We start from the raw sequence: 11,409 nt of genomic DNA, 5'->3' as shown, positions 1-11,409 counted from the left end.
TGACTTTGAGATGGAGAATATTGAGTACCGGTGTGGTGCGCTTGCGCAATTTCTCCCATCGAAATTGCATTTCATAAGAGGACAACCGCTTCCTCGCTAGCTGCACTAGTTCATAGAGGAACAAGGAGACAAACTGAACAGCGCTGACTGATGTATCGATGAAATACTACATATCATTGACAACCAAACATAGTGAATGAACTGGTCGCATAGGGCACCATGGTGTGGCTCAGAGACTTCGCTGTCAATAACACACTCTCTGCGAATCTGAATTGGTCTGAGGCGGAAACAAATGAAACGCTCGTCTACTTTGATGGATACGATGACAGACATCTTCTATGGCTGCTCGGGATAGGCATTGGTGGAGGCTTGTTCAGTTTTTTGGTCGTTTTCAGTAACGTGCTCGTCATCTTTATCTTCCGTTGCAATCGTCAGCTCCGGAAAGTAACGTACAATTACATCATCAACCTCGCCGTGGCCGATTTCATAGTCGGGTTTGTGTCCGTGCCCGGCTACATAGTGTACGTCTCGGTCGGTTATTGGCCGTTTGGTCGGGTTTCTTGTGAGTTTTGGCTCTTTGCGGACTATCTTGTCAGTAACGTCAATCTGTACACAATAATCGTCATCTGCGTGGACCGTTACAAATCACTCATTGACCCACTCAAGCACCGCACATCCATCACGTCAACGCGAGTACACTTAACAATTGCTGGGATTTGGGTGATGTGCAGTACCATGCACTCTGTGCCAAACTTGCTCTGGCCCAGAATTCGCGGGTTCTACGAGTTTTCGGCCGAAGAGTGCACCGTAGAATTCAAATACCATAGCTGGTTTGTTTGGACGCGGGCAACATTGGGGTTCTGGTCGCCATTGGTCATTCTAGTTATTTTGTACGCTCGAATATACAACCTAGCAAGCAAAGTGGCAACCAGAAAAAGATCTGAAAGACAAAACACAGATGTTGAGCGTAAACCAACACCGGTTGTCATTTCGGGAAAAGGTAAACACAATTCCGGCAGAAAGAAGTCATTACCAAAGGCAGCGGACCATCGTAAGAGAAGCACGCCAAACAATCCCCCGAGCCCAAAATCCGAACGACGATACTTCGTGGGTGAGCTTGAGGGCAAGACAGTGTACAACGACTGTACAACAAGTTCTACCAACGTACTTGACTGTGAAAGTGTCATTGCCTCAGAGATATGTAGCCCTGATGCCTCCTCTTTGCAATGCGATCACCAGACGTGCACGACGCGGGGCGATGAAAATAACGAATTTCCTTGTGCATCGGGAAGCGCTGTACAGACTGGAAGCGTTACCCCAGTGTCATCCAAGCACACTTGCGTTTCTGGGTCCTCAAACAGCGCAGTGGAAAGCGTTGGCTGTGAAAAGACGAAAGAAACTTCAGAGGAACGTTTTGTCGCGTATGACAATCCAACTTTTGATGGAGTGGCCGATGAAAAACGTTGCAATTCTTCAAGCAAAGCAGTCATTTCAAGTGAGAACAAGGGAGAATCTCATGAAGGGTCGCCCGAGGTACCTGGGAATAACACCACAAAATTAGACAGCCCGAATGAAGATGGCACGAAGGGCGGGAACGACGAGATTGTTGAGAGCGATTTGATAGATCTAGAGGCAGCACCGACTGACTCCACGATTACAACATCAATACAGGGACAACTGTCAACCCAAGATGAGACAGAAGCAAAGCGGAAACGGAGGATTGGAAATGTCGCAGGTCAGGACGTTGCTAAGTACAGCGCCAGGGGAGGAAATAATTCTAGCAGAAGGTCTACCATTGCAAGTGAAAATAAAGCCCTAAGGACAGTAACGACACTCGTACTGGCCATAGTTTTTAGCATGACGCCATTCCAAGTGCTTATGTTGATTATGAGTGCATGTCCGTCTTGCCAAGTGCATGTAGTCTTGTACAAAATCTTCTATTGCCTCTACTATATAAATAGTTTACTGGATCCTATTTGCTACGCGTATGCAATCCCTGAGTTCAGACGATCGCTTCACACAATTTTTTGTAGATGTAAATTGTAGAAACTTCAACAAATTTTTGTAGATTTAATATTCTTTATGTATAGTTCAAAAACTTTGCCAGGAAATGTCATTCGGCTTGTTGTTATACTGTGTTCTACCACGTTACGCACAATAATCAACGTGATTGAAAATACACGTTTGTGTACAAGCACTGCAGATTGGGGATGACGCGAGGTGTCATAAGATTAAAAGTGAAGTATACCATAGTGTAATAGCAAGCATTCACCTATCGCGCAGGTTATTGTATTAATCACCGTTATCTCAAACAACGTAAAAGTGACTTGATAAAATTAGTCGGTATCAACAAGTAATAATGCATGATGACGATTACATGAGGGAGAGAGAGAGAGAGAGAGAGAGAGAGAGAGAGAGAGAGAGAGAGAGAGAGAGAGAGAGAGAGAGAGAGAGAGGGAAGAGAGTTAATAGAAAACGAAACAAAGCAAGACTCGTATTGTGATGTTCGAAATTTCGAGAATTAATATTCGATGATGTTTTAACTTGTTTGACTGCTCTTTCAACTTCTTATGTAAATTGTAACAGGGAAAAGATTTCTAGTTTACGGGAGAGAAAACCATATTTGGTTTAACTCATTCCGTAGAGCAAATATCCAAAGTAGTGTTTTAGAACATGTTTAAGTCCAAAACAACTTTAAGAATGTATGTACACGCAAGGACAAATACAGTGTTGCAGTCAGGAGGCGCCCTTGCGACAATGTCAACAAAACGGAACCCGTTGTCCCGCATTCTCGCGTACTGCAGGGGCGGGCCATCTCGGGCGCACTTATTAGTCAACTGTGTTTGCTGTAGTCTGAAAAGTGTTGCACTTTATTCTGGTCTGAGGATGTACACATTTAATATTAACAGTCCTTCCTTGAACACGTCTTTCAAGAAGCGAGACAATTTTCTGAACGGAAATGCATCAATTTAAAATTATTTTCCTTCTGTTTCACCGATAATACCCTTCATGAGTAATTTTTACAGTTCTACTATGTATTACAAAATAAACATGAACTATCATAGGGAGCATAAAATAAAAGTCAGTGATCATGAAATTCCGACTTGCAGCACAGTACTCTATCAACCAACAGAAGCTGAAAATTATGACATGTTTTTACTTTGTTGTGAAATCATGAAATTGCATAGTAATGAATGCACTGAGCAAAAGTTAAATAATCTTCACCGACTAATTATTTTGTCACTGCAAAGTACTTTTAAACAGAAATGTTAACAATGTATAAGGAAAATATTGTTTGAAATATTTGTGAGGATTGTGGCTTTCTTGTTTTGCATGGATGAAAACTGGACTCTAAACTCCCTTATTAGAGATGGGAATGTAGCTAAACAGTTTTCATCACAGACTTACTTTGTATTTGAGTAGGTTCCGTAGTCTATGAGTTCAAATCCAATCAAGAAACTACTTTATTGTGTTTGGCTTATTTTTTAAGTGAAAAGAATCACGGTGAATATTAAATTTGAAAATTAAACCATACATCTATCAAATAAGAGGACAAAAAAGTTGTCAGGTAATTCACTCGTGATACAATCGTTCCTGTCCTAAAGGGTAGTTCTAGCTTTTATCTATCAAGTATACAAAAATTGTCATTTGTAAGTGATTAAGAAAATTATGACGGACGTACCACTGACATATACATGTGAGACATACAGACGGGGACACACACATAAATACATACACACACAAGCTTAAGAACATACACACATAGATGAATATATCATATATCGACTTTCTAGTATACTGTTTAGTTTCTAGCAGGAATAAAGTAGCTCAGGAAATTAATACTCTTTCCTGGTTTTACCGAACTTGATACTTACATGTAAGCACCTGAAGCAAATTTCACACAATAAAATCCACCTATCTGACGATCGCGTGTATGCGTGTAACTCGAATAAACGTACCAAACATACTTGAAGTGTTATCATTTTATTGTATGTATGTATGTATGTATGTATGTATGTATGTATGTATGTATGTATGTATGTATGTATGTATGTATGTATGTATGTATGTATGTATGTATGTATGTATGTATGTATGTATGTATGTATGTATGTATGCACGTATGTATGTATGTATGTATGTATGTATGTATGTATGTATGTATGTATGTATGTATGTATGTATGTATGTATGTATTTGAGTATATATATATATTTAAGTATATATATATATATATATATATATATATATATATATATATATATATATATATATATATATATATATATATATATATATATAACGTATGCAAAAGTTTGATGTTACGATATCGTGACAAGGCTTTCTGAATAGTTCTATTGTTGATCTGCCAATTTTTATTTCAATCGGAGTTGGAACGCCGACTGTCAACAGTGACATAACCATAATGCAAAAATGGGGTCTGGAATTCATCAGAACGTCGCTCAATCGATTTACTGAAGGTATAAATATTTACCCTTAAACACACAGTCGCCGGTTGTAAAGTCGATGTACAAAGCATAACTATAACCAGATATGAACTGAATATGCTCACGTGTTTTACAACAGGTTCATTAATAGTTGTACGCTTTACAGAACAATGAGATATATGTTATCACCGTATGTAGCAGGTTTTTCAACTTCGCACAGTACTCTCAGAGTTTAATCACTAATTACAAAACTTTATTTAATATGCAATTAACTTGACACTGCTCAATGCTTTATGGAACAATTAGATATCCACCAGATCAACATTTGTAGAACGTTTTATTTAATTTAATGCTGTAATTTTAGAGTAATGTCACTAATTACAAAGTTCATTAAATATGCAAATAAACCCTAAATTTACTTGACACTGTTCAATGATTCATAGCACAATTAAATATTTATCAAATCAACATCTGTAGCAAGTTTCATCAAATTTAACGCTGTAATTTTGGAGTTGTATACCTAATTACAAAGTTTATTAAATATGCAAATGAACCCTTAATTAACTTTACAGTGCTAAATGCTTTACAAAACAGTTAGATATCTGTCGTATCAGTATGTGCAGCAGTTTTCATCACATTTGATGCAGTTATTTCGGAGTTATATGACTAATTATAAGACTTCATGAAATATGCAAATGAGCTAATTATTAACTTGACACTGCTCAATGCTTCTCAGTACAATTGGATATTTATCAGACCAACATCTGTAGCAAGTTTCATCAAATTTAATGCTGTAATTTTGGAGTTATATCACTAATTACAAAGTTCATTAAATATGCAAATGAACCCTTAATTAACTTAACGCAACTAAATGCTCAACACCACAATTAGATATCTGTCGGATCAGTATCTGCGGCAGATTTCATCACATTTGGTGCAGTTATTTTGGAGTTATATCACTAATTACAAAACTTCATAAAATATGCAAATGACCTATTTGTTAACTTGACACTGCAAAATGCTTCTCAGTACAATTAGATATTTATCAAAACAATATCTGTACTCAATTTCACTGACCTGGGTGCCGTAATTTCAGAGTTATATACCTAATTACAAAGTTCATTAAATATGCAAATGAACCCTTAATTAATTTCACACTACTAAATGCTTTACACTACAGTTAGATAAAAATCGGATCAGTATCTGTAGCAGATTTCATCTCATTTGGTGAACTTATATCAGAGTTATATGACTAATTATAAACCTTCATAAAATATGCAAATGAGCTATTTATTAACTTGACACTGCCTAATGCTTCTAAGTATAATAAGATATATATCAGATCAATATTTGCTGCAAGTATCATCAAGTTTGGTGCAGGAATTTCAGAGTTATCTCACTAATAACAAAAGTTCATTAAATATGCAAATGAGAAGATAATTGACATGACACTCACAGTATCATCATAATGTTCGTAGATTGTCATGTGTGAAAAGTTTCATGAAATTTTGTGCAGTATTTCTTGATATATTCTACACTGTCATTACCGTCTCCATAGGGAAACCATTGTAAGGAAAAAAACAATATTGCATAACGTCATTAATATGCAAGCAACACTAACCAAAATCTAATCAGTTCTTGCAAGTAGCATATGGTACCTGTGTACCAAATCTGACTTGAATCCGTTCGTGCGTTTTTGAGTTATCGTGTAAACAGACAGACAGACAACACACACACACACACTAACACACACACACACACACACACACACGGACAGACAGACAGACATCGCTATGACAATAGCCCACGTGTTTACACACGTGAGCTAACAATGATGACCTATTTATGTGCTTAAAGAGGCACTCCCACTTTTGTAAAATTTTTAAAACACATTTTTTTAATGTCAACGGTAGATATTTGACATGGCGACTGCGCGCGGATCGCGAGATATTGATAAAAACATGTCCTCAAAAAAGTTAAAGTTTGAATTCCGGTGGCCCACCTGAATTCAGATTCCGCACATAGAACGTTCAGCACTGTGGCCATTGTCAACTATGCTATGGAGTACGAGTCTACGCTGACGCTGCTGTACGCCACAGCAGTACCACTCGCGTCGGTGAGCGGTCATGTCCCATGGGAGAAAGCCGAGTCTTACTGACTCGGCAAAAAAACGAAAAACAAAGTTTGCTGATTCCACCAGAATTCGCATAGGTGACTAGCACAGATAGGTGCGGTTGATATACAGTATGCATAGTGGCCGCCGTGTGGTGTGCGCGCATACCACACGCGGCGGCCGCTTAATCGAACCACGCGTAACTGTGTGGCAGACGACAAAATGTAGTCAACTAATATTTTACACGTAAAAACTGATATCTATGTGGTATTGTTTAAAAATTTAATACAACTGATTGAGGATATGAAAACGACAAAAACTTAGGAGAAGTTTTAAACAAGAATTACCAGACGTAAAGGCATTGATAATGATGTATATAAAGTCATCGCAGTAGGAGCGTCATTCGAACGTTTGTGAACTCCTTAGAATATCGTCAATCAGCACAACAACACACTTTCGAGGGATTTCGGGTCATAACAAGAAACGATCGTAAAACTTCGGGATGTGAAAAATACGCTCGGGAAATGACATGTTTTTATCGATATCTCGCGAACCGCGTGCAGTCGCCACGTCAAATATCGACCGTTGGCATTAAAAAATGTGTTGTAAAAATGTTACCAAGTGGGAGTGCCTCTTTAATGTATTATTTTTTCTCACGCTTAATATTGCATCTGAATTAATCAGAAAATAAAATGTTTGAAAATATTATCTATTTCCGTCCTACCGTAACAACCTGATTATCATAAAATTTATTGCTTTTCAAAAACATTTAGAGAAGTGATAACGAGTCAATGTGTTTGCAATACTGCCTGGAAAACACCATTTTGATAAAATGAGAAAACAGATCAAGCACGGACTTTATGTACACTACCCGCGATATCTCTTTTTAGGTTGGATAAACAGTGGTAGTGCAGTGTACATAGCCATTGTGTCACAATATGATGGTATATCAATGCCTTGTTTCATTGTGATCTGAATTTTCATACTCTCACAGGCATAGTGGAATTGCAATGGTAGGGACTATGTGTGTCAAGGAAAAAAGGTCGATTTGTCCGTTTTCTTACTTTTGGAATGTAACTTCGACACACGAAGTTACTTACTCATCGGAAGGAAAACGAGCCGGGAAGAACCTTAAGATATAGAATGCGCCTTGGAGACAGATATTTTGGACACTTGAAAATTTTTACGATTCTTTTTTGAACCACCACTTGTAGGGGTCCATTTTAAAATTCTTGGTGTAAGAAAACTTTTTACCGCGTTAGATTTTCGAAAATCGAAAATTTATTTTTCTCCATAGAGCTAACAAGACAATGGCGGCCATTCTGAATTTCAAATATTGGTAAATTTTTGGTAATTTGTTTCTCCAGTACCAATATTTGCACTGACACCCCCGATTTTTATTCCTGATTTTGAAAGAGAATTGTTGAAAGATTTCTTGAGGACAGTTTGGACAAAAGTTTAAGTCTTTCACTTTCGAGGTGCATACTACACTAAATGCAGAACGTTTTTATTAATTTTACATTATTCGCCATAGTTATTCCTAACTGAGGGTGAGAAAAACGATCATTTATCGGTAACTGTAACAAAGTAATAGCTCACACGATACGAGCTGCCGAAGATGGCTGCCATCAGCTCACTGGTAGACATTGTGTCACTCAAGGACTCATGCGTGGCCGTTTTCTCGTTGTCTCAAAGTTGTGTTTTCCAGATAACATTACAAGCATATTGACTTCTACATGTATAAGTGTTTTTTATCGTGAAGAGATGCACTTCACTTTATGACTAATCAGTATGATCTATTTACAATACGGAAAGAATAAATATGCTCAGCATATTGGGCCACTTAAAGGAAAGTCTTTGTTTGCCGTCCTTAGATTGTTGAAAAACCTACCTGCCAGCCAGGGAAAACCAAACACAGACAAAAACTCATTCTTTATCAGGCTTCTTTTGGAAAAATAATATTTTTATATAAAATAGTGTTAACATTGTGTTCGTTTTCTTTATTTTCTCTGAAAATCTACCGGTACGTGGACGGCAAACAAAGGATTTTATTTCAAGCGCCTTAACAGCATTTTGATTAAAACACTTCATTATTTTATTAATTCCTCGAATACAATGTTTACAATTGCTCTGAAATTGTTACCGACATACGACTATTTTTGGCATCACAGGTAACGACTCCCTGTGGTATTTCGTTTTTCAACAGCATCACAATGTTTGTCCGTAGGTTTCTACAATCCTATGCACAATCTATTGTCGTAATGCATTTACGCTCTTCCCCGCTTGCTGACATTTGACAGGTAATTGTGCATGACAGTAAACTCTCTCTTCAATGAACTTTGTCTTCTAAAACTGAAATATTTATATTATACCATCTTTTTATAACCACAGAGGCTAACTAATGACGTTACTTGTAAAAAATAAATATTTTCATGAATATTTTACCAGAGTGATATCGATTCTTACAGGAATGCATTTTTATCTTCTGAACTTAAATTATTAATATTATACCACGATTTTAGAACACAAAGACAAACTAATATTATCAATATTAATATTTTAATATTAATATTTCAATGTTTTATAAATATTTTACTAGGGTGATCAATTCTAACAGGAAATATTTTTTAAAGAACGTACGATCGCTTGGCCCTCAGTCATATTGTTACTCCTTGACTAACACACAGCACAACCAGATATGAACTGAATGTGCTCACGTGTTGATATCCAGTGAACAGACTAGAAAATTTTAGAATTTACTCAATAGAACAACGTGTGCTAATGTGACCCCTGAGTGGAAGGAATGACGTGTTATATGAATGACTTGTACAAATTTTGAGTTTGACAAAATTACAAACTTAGTTATCATGCATTGAAATTGACCGCTGAAGACAAGACATGTATTGACATTTATCAGACGCTACTGGACGCATGAAGTAATACAATATGACAAGAATTACTGCATACTTTTTGACTGTTATGAAGTTGTGTAAAACAATTGTACCTTTGACCTCTCCCAAACGAGGACGAGCAAAACAATTGTACCTTTGACCTGTCTCAAACGACGGCATGCAAGGAGATGTTACGCAACGTTTGCAGACCTCAGATTCATCACTTTCCAAAACACAAAAACAAATAAGACAGACATTGTATATTCTGACAGCAGTTCAATTGAGCACACGACGCAGAGTTGGAGACAGACTCTTGATAAGACTATACGTGTATATACGGTCTACTGTCAGAGTAACTATCTCTGACGAGGATTCATTGTATAATGTTTTTCAATATTCCTGTCAATAAACCTAATTCATACCAGTATAATCAACACCCGTGTGAGGCGTGTAATACGAACAATCAGATATCTCTTATATCATTATATGTAGCAGGTTTCATCAACTTTCGCACAGTACTCTCAGAGTTAAATCACTAATTACAAACTTAACTTAATATGTAAATGAGCTAATTATTAACTTGACACGCCCAATGCTTCTCAGTACAATTAAATATTTATCAGATCAATATCTGTAGCAAGTTTCATCAAATGTAATGCTGTAATTTTGGAGTAATATCACTAATTGCAAAGTTCATTAAATATGCAAATGAACCCTTAATTAACTCCACACAACTAAATGCTTTACACCACAATTAGATATCTGTCGGATTAGTATCTGCAGCAGATTTCATCAAATTTGGTGCAGTTATTTCGGAGTAATATGACTAATTACAAAACTTGATAAAAATGCAAATGAGCTATTTGTTAACTTGACACTGCCAAATGCTTGTCAGTACAATTAGATATTTATCAGATCAATATCTGTACCAGATTTCACTGACTTTGGTGCCGTAATTTCAGAGTTATATACCTAATTACAAAGTTCATTAAATATGCAAATGAACCCTTCATTAACTTGACACTACTAAGTGCTTTACACCACAGTTAGATATCAGTCAGATCAGTATCTGCAGCAGAATTCATCAAATTTGGTGCAGTTATATCAGAGTTATATGACTAATTATAAAACTTCATAAAATATGCAAATGAGCTATTTATTAACTTGACACTGCCCAATGCTTCTTAGTATAATTAGATATATATATAAGATCAATATTTGTTGCACGTATCATCAAGTTTGGTGCAGGAATTTGAGAGTTATGTCACTAATAACAAAATTTCATTAAATATGCAATGAGCAGATAATTGACATGACACTCACAGTATCATCACTATGTTCTGAGATTGTCATCTGTGAAACGTTTCATGAAATTTTGTGCGGTATTTGTTGATATATGTCTATACTGTCATTACCGTCTCCATACGGAAACCATTGTACGGAAAAAATGATATTGCCTAACTTCATTAATATGCAAGCAACACCAACCAAAATCTAATCAGTTCTTGCAAGTAGCATATGGTACCTGTGTAGCAAATCTGACTTGAATCTGTTGAGGCGTTTTTGAGTTATCGTGTAAACAGACAGACAGACAGACACACACACACAACACACTAACACACACACACAACACACTAACACACACACACACGAACAGGCAGACAGACATCGCTATGACATTAGCCAACGAGTGAACACTTGAGCTAATAAAACGCAATGCTAAGCACAGACCACCTAGCAACGCTACAAACTGCTTTGATGGCTTTCTTAGAACGATGTCGACGACGGAGCTCACTCTTTTTACGTGAGATCAGCCTATATTTAATTTAACTAGAATCAATGCCATACGTTGAATGTAGGTTGACGCAAATTTTGAAACGAAGCGCGAGAAGCGAAGGCACGGTATTATCTTCAAAGTAAGCTTGTATTTTAGATGATCGACAAGCCTCATGTAATT

General features: G+C 36.8%; 1 protein-coding gene across 1 annotated transcript; it reads left to right on the top strand.

Moving 5' to 3' along the window:
• Positions 1-219: 219 nt before the first annotated feature.
• On the top strand, positions 220-7,561 carry LOC139132165 (muscarinic acetylcholine receptor M2-like). Its single transcript, XM_070698556.1, has 3 exons — positions 220-1,735; positions 6,461-6,564; positions 7,556-7,561. The coding sequence occupies exons 1-3, from the start codon at positions 220-222 to the stop codon at positions 7,559-7,561; spliced, it is 1,626 nt and encodes a 541-aa protein (XP_070554657.1).
• Positions 7,562-11,409: the final 3,848 nt, after the last annotated feature.

The sequence above is a fragment of the Ptychodera flava genome, chromosome 4 (genome assembly GCF_041260155.1).
Source record: "Ptychodera flava strain L36383 chromosome 4, AS_Pfla_20210202, whole genome shotgun sequence".
NCBI lineage: Eukaryota > Metazoa > Hemichordata > Enteropneusta > Ptychoderidae > Ptychodera > Ptychodera flava.
Note: the sequence above shows the minus strand (reverse complement) of the source record. Positions and strands in the feature narration are given on the sequence as shown.

What these genes read in the sequence shown, in the direction of transcription:
- LOC139132165 (XM_070698556.1), top strand. Translation starts at nt 220, where the DNA reads ATGGTGTGGCTCAGAGACTTCGCTGTCAATAACACACTCTCTGCGAAT. An exon ending in GAGGATTGGAAATGTCGCAG is followed by an intron (nt 1,736 to 6,460) that starts GTCAGGACGTTG and finishes ACCTGAATTCAG; the next exon opens with ATTCCGCACATAGAACGTTC.